Source organism: Lolium rigidum, chromosome 7, assembly GCF_022539505.1.
Source record: "Lolium rigidum isolate FL_2022 chromosome 7, APGP_CSIRO_Lrig_0.1, whole genome shotgun sequence".
Classification (NCBI taxonomy): Eukaryota; Viridiplantae; Streptophyta; class Magnoliopsida; order Poales; family Poaceae; genus Lolium; species Lolium rigidum.
Window position 1 is genome coordinate 108,186,833 of NC_061514.1, and position 15,463 is coordinate 108,202,295.

The 15,463-nt window shown below is 51.1% G+C and overlaps 1 protein-coding gene across 2 annotated transcripts; it reads left to right on the forward strand.

Moving 5' to 3' along the window:
- The first annotated feature begins 8,461 nt into the window (after positions 1–8,461).
- Positions 8,462–14,062, forward strand: LOC124673822 (protein FAR1-RELATED SEQUENCE 6-like). Of its 2 annotated transcripts, none has more exons than XM_047209861.1 (3): positions 8,462–8,616; positions 11,094–13,555; positions 13,642–14,062. In XM_047209861.1, the coding sequence occupies exon 2, from the start codon at positions 11,120–11,122 to the stop codon at positions 13,535–13,537; it is 2,418 nt and encodes an 805-aa protein (XP_047065817.1). In that variant the 5' UTR covers positions 8,462–8,616; positions 11,094–11,119; the 3' UTR covers positions 13,538–13,555; positions 13,642–14,062. The 2 variants fall into 2 exon arrangements, with proteins under 2 accessions (XP_047065817.1, XP_047065816.1); XM_047209860.1 differs by having other exon boundaries at positions 8,463–8,616; positions 13,707–14,062.
- The last annotated feature ends 1,401 nt before the right edge of the window (positions 14,063–15,463 follow it).

The window sequence follows — 15,463 nt, forward strand, 5'->3', positions numbered from 1 at the left end:
GGGCGTCTCAAACGGGGCGAAACTGGACTGCGTGGGCGTCCGTTTTGGGCCGTTTGCGTGCCCGAGCGGACGCGCGGACGGAGCCCCGCGTCCGCGCGTCCGTTTGGGTCGCGTCCTGCGCCCAACGCAGCGGCCACCCATTTGGCCATTTGGCCATTTGGCCTATTTCTTTGGAAAATAGGTCCTCCGGCCACGAATTCACTTTGATATATAATAATATCTCGTAAACATAAAATAATATATAGGAAACATAAAATATTATCAAATACCATACAATATTATCAAATGTACCATGATAAATCAAATAAAATGTGTCATAGTTTGAGAAAAATATAAAAATTGCAATTGAGATTGTCTAACTCAATTTGGGCGCTCGAGGATCTCCTTCGTCTCTTCTCGAACCAAGCTCTCTTTGCCTCGCTCATGTTGGTCAAGTCGGCGTTCATGATGAGGTTGTCCTCGGCTTGGCGTTTGAGCTCAACTTCCTTCGCCTTCAGCTCCACCTCTTTGGCCCTTGCCATTGCTATGAGCTCAAGTTCTCTCTCTTTGAGCTCAAGTTCTTTAGCTTTGGTCTTCGCCTTGACCTCTTCAATCTCAAGCTTCTTCTGCTGGACATCAAAGAATTTCTTCCTGTCCTCTTCTTTCTCCCGGCGCCTCCTCTCATCCCTCTTGTCCGTGGACACCTCTCTGTCCGCATGCATCTCCTTCAAAGTGCCATACAATAGCATGGACGACGCATCACGCTTCATGTCGGCTTTGGTTGACTTGTGGCCGCGTGGACGACTTGCACGAGAAGCGGAGCTGCCGCAAGGCTGCCCACCATCAAGGTCAATGACCGTGGCATCTTTGGCGGGATTGTTGCCGGTCAAGGTCGCCATGTAGCCCTCGTACCCCTCCCGGAACTTGGGGGTGCCGTGGAGTTCCTTCCAACAATGAGGGAAGGCAAAGGTCTTCTCTCCATTGTTGGCTTTGTAGAATTCCAAAGCTCGCCACACCTAGAGCAAAGCGAGACAACAACGATAAACAAATGTGCAAACATCGGATGAATAAGTTGAGGTTATGAATCATACCAAGTCCTTCACACCCATGCCACTAACGGGGAGCCGCCTCGCGTGCTCATACGCCGCCTGGAACTTGTTGCACTCCGTTTGAATTGCTCCCCACCTCTTTTGTAGCGATATTTCGCTGCGGTCGCTCTCAAATGGCTCCTGTCCATATTTGCGATGTTCATGGAAGTATTCATAGATCCGGCGCCGAATGCGGACCCCTTCCGCTCGGCACCCGTCAACGCATCTTGCCCGATGGTCAACCATCCATCGACGAGCACCTTGTCCTCCTTCTCCGTGTAGTTGGCGGTTCGTTTGCTTACCCGGCGACCTCGAGCTTGTGCAGCTGCGGCTTGTGTGAGGCCCTCACCGAACAACGGCTCCTCCTCAATGTTTATGCTGCCGGGACGAGCAGCCGTGCCCTCTCGTGTGTCAATGGGAGGTGGCTGGGGAGCCTGCTGTGTCGAAGGATATGGAAGGGTCGTCGGCATTGTCCGCGCGAAAGACGGAGGGGCCTGCACGGCGGACGGTGCTGCGCGCGCGCGGCCGACATATCGTCGAACGAGGTTGCGTGCACCGGACGTCGCAGCCGGCTCCCGGGTTCTTCGGGCCTTTGGAGTTCGCCGGCGCACGGTTCAGGTCAATGGACGAAGGTGACGGCCCCGTCATGGACTCGCCCACCTCCGGTGACCCATCCCGTGACTGGTACGCCCGCCGCCCATGCGCCCCCATTTCGTGCCCAAATAGGGCGGTCGGCGGGGCGGTTGACCTTGGAGGAAGGGGCCGGGTCACGGAGGAGGCCGAGCTCCCCACCGAGGCCGCGCCGGTGCCGGGGATGATCATGTGCTGGCCGAGCGGCCGGGTGGCCGTAAAATAGCATGGCCTGCTGCTCTTGAAGGAGACTCGCTCTTCGCCTCCGTCCGGAGTTGGAGAAGCTCGCTCCGCCGCCCGCCGCCGCTCCGGCTCGGCAGCGGTTTCCCTCTTCCGTTGGTCCGGCGCCCTGCGCCGGTCGCCCTCTTCCTGCTCTCGAGCTTCCTCTGCTCCGGGGTGAGCTCGGCCTTCGCCTTCTTCGTCGGCGGCCCGGGGGGAGCTCGGCCACCGCCGGTTCGAGAGCCGCCTCCACGGCAGGAGCGGCAACGGCCGCGGGTGCCTCCTCTTCGATGGTGGCGGTGGTGTCGGGGGCGGTGGCGGCGGCAGTCGCTTCGTCGGCCATCTCTAGGTTTTGGGAGTACAGTGGAGTGTTTTCTGTTTTGGGAGGCAGACGGGCGGGCCGGGGGCGGACAAGGGAGGACGCGAGCGACCAGCCTTTCGCGTCCGCGGCCACGCAAACTCGTCCAAGATTTGGGCCGGGTTTGGGTCGTCCCGGACGCCGCGGCCATCCGTTTTAGGGATGGGTCCGCGCGCTGGGCCGCGATTTTGTCCGTTTCGACCCATCCGGACGCGCGGGCGCGGGATGGGTCGCCCGGTTGGAGATGCCCTAACGCCACGGGAGAAGAGCATATTTCGTGCGTGGGTTTTGTCCTCCCAAGCTCACTGCCAATCTTTATCACAGAGATCATCCAAAGATATGCTTTTTGTATTTCTACAAAAAATATCATAAAATCACATCCGTGTACAATAATAGTATCAGGGCAGGGATTCACTCGTTTCACCGGATATCTCGGTAGGAGATGGTGCCGCAACCGAAAAAACAAAACAAAACAAAAATGAGGGAGACAACATGACTATGATGCGATCTTTATTAATTGATGCAACAAAAATGAGGGTTGTATAGAACGTGGTACTAGCATATGAAACTGAAACGAGGCAATAGAGCATATTACGAGTACTAAGTTTTGGTAAGAATCTTGAAGGATATTAGGTGGATCCGGTAGGCTCTGGATCGGCCAAAGTTAGAGCATCTCTAGCAGAGCCCAAAAACCGAAAAATAACCGCCAGTTTACGGGTTCGGGCTGAAAAATGGCGCCGATCAGTGATCGTAAACGAAGCAAAACTAAAAATATTTTTTCGGGCTGCGTTCGGTTTGCTCCATCGGCCTGTATTTGTAGGGGCCGACGGACCGAACCGAACGCATCCCGAACACAATCCCTACTTTACGCGCGAGGGAACTTTCAGCTCCTCCCAACCGCCGCCGCCGATCTGTGCGTCCTCACCTTCCTCTGCGCCACCACCCTCCGATTTCTCCCCGATGAGTCTAGAATCGACCCAGCCGGCCACCGTTGCTACGTCGCAGGCGCCGCCACCCTCTCCCGTGGTCGCCGGAGCTTCCGCCGCTCCACCAACCACCCCGACGACCCCTGCGACCCCCACGGAGGTAGCAACCACGGTCTCGTCGACAAGTGGGGTGAAGCGGCGGCGCGCGGGAGTGCATGTGGTCCCGCAATCCGGTACCGCGGCGGCCACCGGTGATGTCTCGGCGGTGGCAACGAAGCCGAAGGTATCCCGTGCGAGACCAAAGAATTCGGCTCCGAAAAGGACGAAAGTGAAGGCCTCGACGAGCTGTGGTGCCCCGCCTCCGTTCCCCTCCCCGCCGCCGCCACTGGAAGCCACCGCGAACATCGCCTAGGACGTGCTCGACGACGGGTCAATAAGGTACACATCAACTCTCCAAGGACGTATTGATCCCTCCAAGGACGTTGGGACGCGATCAAACCGACCTGTCGTCGATCGCACGTATTGATCCCTCCAAGGATGTTGGGACGCGATCAAACCGGCCTGCAGCCGGCGGACAGCATCAATGGACCAAGTGGTGTCCAATCCTCCTAGCGGCGCAACTGTGGACGAATATGTGAGTGGATATTTGATTTGTATAATTGTAGTTTCGCTTTGGTGACATATTGACGATTTCTTTGTTGGTTTGCAAATGTAGGACCGCATTGCCGATGCGAGGTACAGAGACATGGCCGGCAGCAAGGGCAAGAGCTTCACCATGCGTCATTGCTTTGATGTGCTTCAGCACCTCCCCAAGTGGAAACTAAGGGATGAAGAAGTAGCACCGAAGAAAGCTGCAATGGTTGCGCTCGACGACACCGGGGACGAGAAGGTGGGCCGGAACGCTGACAAGCCGGAGGGGAACAAGAAGGCGAAGGAAAGGCTCAGGCTCGAGGGGGAGGCTGCATTGTTAAGGGACAAGTTTGATCAAATGATGAAGTCCAAGGAGGTGATAGCGTCCAAGACTTTGGAGACCAAGCTTGTCATCATCGAGACGAAGAAGGAGGTGAGCCTTGCAAAACTTGAAGCCAGCCGAGAGGAAGCAAGAAACAAGGCCAAGTTGGAGGAGATGAGGATCAATGTGAAGAAGACCAAAGCAATGAAGCAACTATTGGCCGAAGAGAGGGAGATCATGATGATGAACACCAAGGACATGAATGAGCAACAACTGGAGTGGTGGAAGGAGGGCTCGGCGGAGAACACGGCAAGACGAAGACTAGCTCGTCAAGAGGCAACTGGTGGTGGCGATGTGACTCCAGGAGGTGCTGGCGATGATGGTCACAGCAGGCCTACCTCGGTTTGATGCCGGTGGTGAGAGGAGATGATGAACTATGAACTGTTTGCTTTGATTGTATCATTTGATGTCTGCACTATGAACTATGCATGAATTGTTTGCATTTGATTGTGTCGTTTGTTCGATCATATGCAAATTTTTTTCATAAACCCTGTTTTTACGGGTTCAGAAGCCGCTGACGCAGAACTGTTTTACAGTTTTGGTTTACGGGCTCTGTTCTGCGCCAGCCATTTTACGACCCGAATACACGGGTTCGGTGAACTGAACTCCACTTTTTCGGTTCGCGTTTTTACGGGCTCTGCTAGAGATGCTCTTAGTTCCTAATCCATTCGGACTATAGTCCGGAATTCTGAACAAAATCGAGCGTGCATATGACATATCTCTCCAAACGGTTACTTTTTGTTGTTGTTGAGAAAAACGTCCCCACACTTTATTTATTCAACTATCTGAAACGGGATACATAAGTTCATCGGTGGATTTCCAAACCAAACAGACCTTCCAACCTCCAGGGACGTAGATAAACGAGCTAAACGATGGGCTTCGCCATTGGAGGCTCGGCCCTCATGGCAGAAAACAGCTTCGTCAAACTATTTTTCCCAGTCTTGACACTCTCGGGTGATACAGCTGAAAATTCCTCTATCGTGCTCCTGAGAATGCATGCAATTTGCTACTTCCAAGCAATTAGTAGCTACCTTTATTCGCCTCAGGTTTAGATCAGATGCCAGGGCCAGGGCCTCCCTGCACGCCAGGCTTTTCAGGATTGCTGGCACTGAAACTCCTTCAACTGTCACTGAAGAACTCCCCAGGAACTCCCCTGTAGCAGATCTAGCAACAGCTGCAACCGCTCCTTTGTTCTCCGATTTTGCCAAGGCAGCATCAACATTGATCTTACCAGGCCCGGGCCCACGGGAGTGCGGCCCGTGCGGCCGCACAGGGCCCCAAATTTTTGGGGGCCTAAAATTAACATGGACCTCAGAAATTATCAGGAAACCTTTTCAGCTCAATTGGCTCTCTGGTCTTAGCACGCAAGTAGAAGGTTGCAAGTTCAAGTCCTGACGACATCTTTTCCTCGTTTCTTTTCTTTGAATTTTTTCTTTTCTGACTCACGCTGCTTTTTTTTAATCCAACCTTTTCCTATTCAGATTGATGCCTATGCCTATGATACAAATACTTAATTATTTATGGTTTCAAAATAAACTTAATTATCCATTTTATTAGTATTGAATAAAACTTAGACACGGTGGGTGTATAAATCACACTATCCACTTTTGAAAAAAAAAATTCTAATTCAAGTCTTAAATATATCAGAAATTTTGCAATTTGATATATATAGTGATACTGCATTTCTCTCGTGGGGTAGTTCTTCTAATGAGCTTGTCCATATTACCATATACATGTACTTGTTTGGAAAGTTTCTATTGAGATTATGAAAGTATTTTCTTAGTTTTAAAATCCAAAAAGTTTAAATGCATCGAAACCATTAGTTGTAGATTTTTTTGGTTGGACCGTTGGTCAGAATATATGGGTGTTGAGGGTAGTTCTTCAGTTTAAACATACATCTACGACATATATAAGTGTTATAATTATTCATTATTTATATTTATGTAATGAATAGGGCCCATTTTAAAATTTTGCACAGGGCCCCGGATTTTGCTGGCCCGGCCCTGGATCTTACACATATTTGGTGGCGGGGCAATCCACTTTGTTGCTTTACTGACGGAGCTGACCTGATTAACAGACTTAGCCTCCGTTACTCTTTTTACTTCCTGAGTATAAACCAAAGTACTCAGAAAGTTTTTGATGAAACTGAAAGTAGACAATGGGCTCTGATACTCTTCATCGAAAATTGCCTTTCTTCTTGCATACCAGATTGACCACATAGTAACCAAGACTGAGATGAATTCTTCATGATTTACTGAGGCCATCACTCATAGGGGTAGGGTGTGCGTGTGTGCGTTCATAGGGGTGAGTGTATACGCGTGTATGTGAGCGTCTGCGTTTGTACTGTGTTTCTCAAAAAAAAAAATCCACAGCTTAGCATTACCTTCCTCTATCATACTGATATGTCCAAACGGTTACTTTTTATGTGGACCTTTTTAAGAAGCCCCTTCTGTTAGATGTAGATGGGCCGCAGCCCACTAAGATAGTCCATGTAGTCTACAATTTCTGAAATCTCAAGGCTCATCACGTTGGCAGCTTGGGAGCAGCCTTGGGAACAAAATTTAGTTCCACATTGCTAGTTGGGAGGGAGATGTAGTGGTATATAAGGGCTGCTGTTCTAGTCCTTCCAAGTGAGTGAGAATAGAAGGAGCCCTCGCGCACTCCTCCTCCTCCGCCCGCCCCGCCTCGTCACGCACGCACGCACGTCGCGTTTCGTGACTCGAGTTCGAGACACACTAAAGGAAGCCTAATTTTTTGCTTGGTGCACCAACTGAGTTGGGCACGTGTCGACATGCATGTGCATGCTCGCCGTCTGCCTCTCTCACGATGAAGTTCCTTTTGCTGCGATACTCTCTAGTCTTCCCCATCCCGGCGACTGCGTGCACAGCCGTCCGGGAGAGTAGGCCTCCAAAACCCCGTTCGTCGAGATTCTGCACCGGGAGGCGGGCGATAAGATTTTGGGGAGCGTCTCGGCGCGACTGCTCGCTGCTGTTCGTGCTCTTCTTCGCCGGTTCGACTGCATCCTCGACAAATCCGACTACACCATGGGCGACATCAACGATTCCCATGGTGGTGGGACCTCCCCGGTTGCGAAGTACATGCTTTTCCTCTCCTACCTTGCACTGCTACTTGTTCCATGTTCAGATCCGATGTATGTGCTTAGTATGATGTGTGTGGTTAAGTATGCTTGTGCGTCTGTGATGTTGTTTTCGGTAATTAAACTCACACCGAAATTGCCTAATAATCTAACACCTTCTTCTCTAAAGCAGTATCCTTGTCTCCTTCATTGTTGAGAACCTCGAAAGATCTCCCAACTTCCTCATCCAAATTCAAATCACTTTGAGGAGTTGACAAAGGAGATCCAGATTCCACCAAGCCAAGTCATGATTCACCATCTTCAAGTGTGTGTGTGCTTTTCACTTTTTGGAGGAGGCTCAAGGAGAACATGATGGGCTTTTGTAGCGTTTGATCGTCTTTCGTGGTAACCTGTACCTCTCCAACAGTAACTAGCTTCTTTTCAAAAAAATTGAACAACGAGATACATCTTTGTCTCCACATTTATCGGTTATTTCTATCATCATATAAATTGTTTCTATCATCTATCATCTTTGTATAAAAAGTTGTGAGTAAAAAGATTACAATTTGAAAAACCTATTCCATTCACTTCAGGTCATTCATCTCTATCCCTCACCATTGTTATCGATATTACAAGCTAGGGGAGGGATTTTAGAGGTTCCTCGTGGAAAAAAAATTAAGGTAAATGATGCGAGGGGGGACATGTTAAATTAGTTTTAATTTGATATGGTTTGCTAGCTGAGAACTAAGTTCATGCTCAGTTAATCATACAATGTCCGATTGCATCATGATTCGTGTATATTAATTGCAAGTTGAGTTGCAGTAAGATTTTTTCAGTTTTAACTGGAGACCAACTAAGAAAAATAATTCAAACTATTAGATTTGACTCGTGGTTCGTGCTAGTCATGAGTTTGAGGTCACGAGAAGTAGCGAGACACCGGTCCAACCAGGTGGTGCTGCGAGCCGGGCTTGAGCTACGGCCAAATGGACCTCCACACACAGACGCAGGGCGACCCTTTGACGCCGCCGCCTTCGCCTTCTCTCCCCCGCGAGCAGATTGCAGAGTCCCCTTTGCTTCCACAGTCCCACTAATCCCACGAGCGTGTGAGAGGCGGGCAGGGCTGACGGCGAGGCGCGCCGGTCGCCGGTCGGTCGCTCGAGAAGCTCGATCTGGAGTGCTGGGGCTACGAGGGCTTGGCCAGGAACGACCGCCCCCCTCCTTGCCGTGCTCGCCCTCGCGCTCGAGGCTAGGCATGAGATGGGAGGAGGAAGGGTTTGACGCGAAGCTACAGGGGTTCCACTGCGGCGCCCCTCTCCGGCGTGCGTGAGGTACGGATTCCATCTGCGCCGACCCCCTCCCTTCTCCGCCCCCAACGCCGTCACCGTCTTCTGTAGCAGCAACAGCGCCGGCGTAGCTCTTGCTCTGACCCTGGGTTTACCCTCGATCTCCCAAGGAGAACAAAGTGGCAACGCTGTTGTGCTATTAGGATTTTGTTGGCGAGCCCTAGTTTTGCTTCCCCTAATTCTTGGGCAGTACCTGTGATTCTCCGTTCACAACCTATTGTTCATCAATTTGTAGCACGTGGCCCACTGGATTCTAATAGCAGCTGCCGCTTGGTCTCGACTTTACTACAGTACTTCATCCAGTGAGAAGCTAAACATTCTGTGCGAGCTGAGATAATGCAGGGAGTTTCCCAGCTAGGTTTAGGCACCTAAGAGCATCTCCAGTCGCGTCCCCCAAACCGTCCCCCAAACCGCGCCGGATTGAGCGTTTGGGGGACGTGTTTTGCTCATGCCGCGTTTGGGGGACGTCGCTCCCCAGCCGCGTCCCCCAAACGCCGCCCCCAAATGAATATTTGTGCAGGAAAATAAAGGTTTTCATTCAATTTTGATTATATATTACAAAGTTTGAATGAAAACGGCTAGATTTCATCTAAACCTAGGCTATCGACCGCCCGGCGGCGCGTTCGACGGCCCCGCCCCGTCGTCGCCTCCCCTACGCCGCAGCTCCTCCCTGCGCGCGCCTCCTCTCCTTGCGTTCGGCGGTGGCCGGACGGTGCCGCTCCCGCCGATAGTCCTCCTCCGCCCTCCCTCGCCGGGCCGGCAGGAGGGAGAGCTCGACGGCGCGACGAATCTGCGCCTCTTCGCGGGCACGGGCGTCGTCCCGGAGCTTCTTCTCCGACTCGAAGGACTCGACGAGGGCGCGTTGCTGATCGGCCGTCTCGTCCGGGTGCGGGGCGTCGTCGTCGGACCGGCCGAACTCGTCGTCGTCGTCGTCGTCCTCCACCTCGGTCTCCTCCGCCTCGGCCTCCTCCTCCATTGGCGCCTCCTCCTCCACATCCGTTGGCGCCTCCATCATCGCAGCCGCATACGCGTCGGCCGCCGCCAACCGCTCCGCCCGCCTCCCCATAGCGCCGTAAGCGCCGACTCCCGCTATCGACGCTCCTCCGCCGTCGCCGCTCGCCGGAGCTCGATCGACTCACGCCGCCGGCGCTCGATCGAGTCACGCCGTTCACGGAACGGCGCCGCCGCTCATCGCGGCCGGCGCCGGCGCTCGTCGGCCCATCGCCGCTCCATGTCCTCCCGAACCGGCGCCGTCGCGCCTCTTGTCCCGTCGAGGCGTCGAACGCCGCAACGGTGTCGCACCGCTGCTCCCGCCACGCTGCTGCCGCCGCGGCCTCCTCGCGCGCGGAGGCGAGGGCGGAGAACGCCGCAAGATCCGCCGCCTGCTGCGCCTCACGCCGCCGGCGGGCCTCCTCCTCGAGTGCCTCCTCGAGTGCCGCACGCCGCTGCCGGCTCGTCAATGGAGGAGATGGCGGTGGAGGGAAGTGGCCATCGCCGGGCGGTTCGCCATTGCCACCGGTGATGGAGGAGACGGCCGTGGAGCGACGAGGGCTGTGTTTGTTGCCGGCGGGGTGTGGTGGCTACCATTGATGAGCCGGGAGACCTTTTATAGACGCCGGCGTCGGGAAGAAAGCGCGGGAACGGACGAGAAGAGGCGGGAAGATCGCGCGGGAACGGGCGGTGGCGTGCGAACGCCGGCGACGCGTGGAGGCCGCGCAGCACCGACGAGACGTCTCGCCTGCCCCTCCGTCGCCATTAAGGCAAAGATGCCGCCGTGTGTCACCGCGCGCGAATAACTTCCGTCGCGAGGTAGGCGACGGTTAGGTTAAAATTAACCGTGCCGGCCGACGCGTCGGCCCCGCCACTCCCCGCCTCGCTTTCGTTGTGTCCGGCGTCCCCGGAGCGTCCCCCGTGGGACGGGGACGGGCTCGGGCGCCGGACACCGTATCGGGCCGCGCCGGACAAAAATGGGCTTTGGGGGACGCGGCTGGAACGCTTTTTTTGTCCGGCGCGCCCCAAATCGCTTTGGGGGACGGTTTGGGGGACGCGACTGGAGATGCTCTAAATTCCATATCAGTGGACACGTTCTTCCAATTACTTTCTGGTGATAATATCCCTCTTATTTATGTGACTTATGTTACTGAATGCATTTCTCGCCAGGCCAATGCTTGCATTATCTCAGTCAATGAAACCAAGAGAACAACAAACTATGTTTTCATTATCTACTTGTTAATGCAATTAAGGTGTTATTTTGCAATTGTTCACATTCTCCTAGCCATCTTTGGTAACAAAAACAGCTGTATTGCCAAACTTAGAAATAGTGATTTAGAAATGGAACACAATTGAACTAAGCATTTAAATTTATTTATTTAGTCTGTCCTAACTCGTTTTTTTTCTTTTACAGCAATTATTCTAACTAGTTCTTACATGCTTATTGATGTCTTATGATTATGTTGGCCCAGGATTCTGGTTACTGGGCGCTGATGTGATGGACACCCTTCAGAGCGATCCTTATACAAGGAGCAGCTTGCAACAGCAACTCACTGACACCTCCACATCCTTTGAGAATAACACCTTGGATTTGGTTAAGCATGATGTTCCCAAACCTCGAGTTGGCATGACTTTTGAGACGGTTGATTTGGCATACCAGTCTTACTTGGAGTATGGATACCGCGCAGGCTTTGGAGTCTCAAAACGAACTTCACATAGTGTTGATGGGGTAAAATACCGCGCAACATTTGTTTGTTACAAAGGTGGCATTGCTAGGATTAAGCCTGGCCTGAAAGCTCGAAGAAGGCTTGTTGCCAAGACCGGCTGCAAAGCTATGATGGTAGTGAAGTACAATACAAGTGGGAACCATTGGGAAGTAGTGTTTGTTGAGCTGGAGCATAACCACCCATGTAATCCTGAAATGGTCAGATTCATGATGTGTTTTAAGGATCTCCCTGACTGGCAGAGGGAGCACCGCCCATTCAATGCGAAGACTAGGTTGAATCCGAAGATTCATTCTGGTAGAGGCAGGCCACCCAACCAAAACAAAGAATTCATGGCGAGGTCCTTCTCTCAGTCTAATTATTCCATTGAAGCAGCTGGCAAGTGTGGGAAGCTGAGGTTTGCAGAGGGTGATGTTGAGGCACTATTAGTCTTTTTCGATAAGATGCAGGCTCAGAATTCCAACTTCTTCTACAACTGGGACATGGATGATGAAGGCCGTCTCAAGAATGTTTGCTGGGTCGATGCACAATCTAGAGCTGCATATCAGCATTTCAGTGATGTTGTCTGCTTTGATACCGTTTATTTGACATACCAGTTTGTCATTCCATTGGTTGCTTTTCTTGGAATCAACCATCATGGTCAGTTTGTATTGTTAGGATGCGGTTTACTGGGAGATGAGTCTCCAGAGACTTTTTCATGGTTATTCAAGAAATGGCTAAAATGTATGAATGATAAAGCACCTGAAGCAATTATTACCACCCATTCAAGACCAGTAGTCAAAGCAGCTTCTGAGGTATTTCTGAATACTCGTCACAGATACAACCTCTGGCATATAATGAAAGAGCTTCCTGAAATGTCTGGAAGAGTTGAGGATAAGGAGGCAATTAGCCTGAGAATGAAAAAGGTAGTCTATGACACCATTACATCAGCTGATTTTGAGAGGGAGTGGGTTGAGATGGTCAATCAGTACAACCTTCATGATAATTGCTGGCTCACAACCTTGTTTGAAGAGAGGGCAAAGTGGGTGCCAGCATATGTGAAGGATACTTTCTGGGCTGGTATCTCTACTGTTCGCCGCAGTGAACGGTTGGAGGCCTTTTTCGATGGATATATTACACCAGAGACCACAATAAAGACATTTATTGAACAATTTGATACTGCTATGAAGCTTAGGTCTGATCGAGAAGCCTACGATGACTTCCGTTCGTTTCAGCAAAGGCCACAAGCCCTCTCTGGTTTGCTGTTTGAGGAGCAATTTGCAAATGCTTATACGATCAATATGTTTCAGAAGTTTCAGGATCAGTTAAAGCAGCTGATGAATGTGAATTGCATTGAAGTCAGTAAGAATGGATCAATAGTCACCTACACTGTGACTGTCATCGGGAAGGAGAGAAAGTTTGACTATAGAGTGATGTATAACAATGCTGAGAAAGAAGTGTGGTGTATCTGCAGGTCATTCCAGTTTAAAGGTATTTTGTGTAGCCATGCTCTTGCGGTCTTGAAGCAAGAGCTTGTGATGCTAATACCTTCCAAATACATTCTTGATCGGTGGAGGAAGGACTTCAAATGCCCTGAGGAACCTAAGGAAACTCCCATCTCACCAAAAGCGGCAAACGCTACAGGGAATAGTGCACCGGAAAATGTTCGTGAAGATAAAGTGGACAATCTCTACAATGATGGCCACCAGTACTTTGCTGAGATTGTGGAAATGGGAGCAACTGATCCTGATGCAATGGAATATGTTCTGTCTGTGATGAAAGAAGCTAAAGAGAAGGTACGCAAGTTTGAGGAATCTCGAAAAGAGAAAAGGCCCGGAGAAAGCCCAGTTTCTGCTGGTAAGAAAGGTGATAAGTCTCTAAAGCCATCTGCTGAAGGTGCAGGAATTAGCACACCAGTCTCAACACCTGCAAACACACCAATGGCTCCAGCGGCAGTGCCATCATCTACACCAATGTTGGTGCCGTCATCTACACCGATGTCAGTGCCACCGGCAATGATGGCTATGGCAACCACGTCGGCAGCTGTGCCTCCAGGAATGTTTTTTGTACCGATGCACCCACATATGGTTTTTCCACACTTCGCCCCGGCAGTACCAGCAGCAGTACCACCTGTAGTGCCACCCCTAGCACCAACAGCCAATGTGGCGGGCTGCTCCTCGAAGAAGAGAAAGAAGAGAAAGGGCAACACTTGATCTTCTGACACTGACGAAGTGAGCTATTTTCACTGTGCGCTATCTTTCCCTATTTCGCAACGCTGCCCAATAATGAATTGTTCGTGTAATTCTTTTAATTGCAGGCTTAGAATGGGTTTGTCCTTTGTTTCCGCGTGTGTTACTGAGTTATCACAATCTGTTACTGCAGGCCGAACTTCGCTTTTGGATCTCCTGTTGTACATAGCCACCCTTGATCTGGAATCGTGGATGTTAGTTAGCGCAGCTTTGGACTGCCTCGTTTTACAATATCACCCTTCAGTCGGATGTAATCTTACATGTAGTGCTGCTTCTGAATGTTAGTATGCTTCTGATCCTGAGGATTACGATCTCGAGGGGCCTGGTACTTTGTTTAATGGTTCTGCCCTCGCAGGCTTTTATCTTTACGGGGTTCTCGCTGAATTCTGTAAACCACACTGTATTTACAGCCACCAGCCACCAATGCTTCTTTAGTTTTTGTTAGAGAACGCTGATATGTCAGTCGTACATAAACTCAGTCATCTGTTGTGCTGTGCTGTTGGCACTGAAGCCTGGCGGAGTGGCGGTGCATACTGCTACTTCATGGGTAAGGCAATGATCACCTGTTTCTTTCTAAGCAGGAATGTGTAAATCAGATAGTTCTGTTGCAGTTTTGTTGTGATTGGGTGAAACCTTTGACGCCCTCTATGCAGGGTGAGTGTTGGATTGCTGCCAAAATGTACATTCCTATTTTGGGGTTACGGCCTTACGGGTTATGGCAATGCTAACGTCCTTTTGTCCACTCTAGATTGTTATTTTACAATATATATTAGCAGACTAATAGTCAACAAGCCTTGAGCAATACTCCGATCGAACACAGTGTAATTTTCGGCTGTGAGGCTGAGACGCAGTTGCGATATTATTTCGATCACTTATGCTCATTTTGACCAACGATAGATTAAGCAAAAAAAAAAATGCTACAGTGGATCTAATGCAAGAAAGACCGTGAGAGAACATTTGAAAGGTACATCATAGTACTTCAAAAGTTGTCATCTCAGGCCCCACCCACCAATAGCATCTTGGCGTTCTTCCACGCAACTGGTATGTGGCAGCTGTGCTAAACATGTCACGTAGAGCATTGTCTATCTGTTGAAGCTCATGAGAGCATCTTCAATCGTGCTCCCAAAAGAGATTTGGTGCCCTGCAGTTTTTAAACTGTTTAGTTTCCTGAGCTCCTCCGCGTTGTCGCACCGCACGGTTTTTAAAGCACCTCCGGGATGGGTTCGGAAGGAACGCCCAGTTTGACAGTTTTTTCATGGATAGGCCGTGGCGAGATGAAAATCGACAATGTTGTTCGTACGGGCGCTTCGCCTTGCCAAGGCGAAATCCAAGCGGCGTTGCGCGGCAAAGGTAGGGGTAACCTCCCTCTTCGGTTACCCTCTTCATTAGTCCCCTCCCAAAATTTCCCTTTCCCAATTTTCGCACCGGCGGCGGCTGTGGCAACCCAGATCTGGCCGCAGGCATCTGACCCTGGCCGTGGTCTGGATGAGGAGCTCCTCCCTTCGGTCTCCGGCGCCGGACCAGCGTCATCGTTTACATCCGCGGTGGAGCCTGCGCACATCTTCTCCGAATTCCGGCTGTCTCCATAGTCTGCCATGACGGAGGTAAGGGGAAACTCCTATGCTCTACTGTAGTGTTAGATTCATGTTGGTAGAACTATTTGGGTTTGATAAAACCGTTCGTAATGCATAGTTCTTGTTTGAGTAGACCGACCAGCTGCAGTTTGTGCATCACGCCGCAACACTCATCATATGCATACAAGCCTGGATCTTGACGGTGCACAAGAGAGCAGTTAGGCATGCTGCTTTTTCTCCTGTCATATGTTACAACGAGATTAGGAGAGGATGGCCAACCTAAACTACATCTACAACGACAACGATGTAGAGGCTA

What these genes read in the sequence shown, in the direction of transcription:
- LOC124673822 (XM_047209861.1), top strand. Translation starts at nt 11,120, where the DNA reads ATGGACACCCTTCAGAGCGATCCTTATACAAGGAGCAGCTTGCAACAG.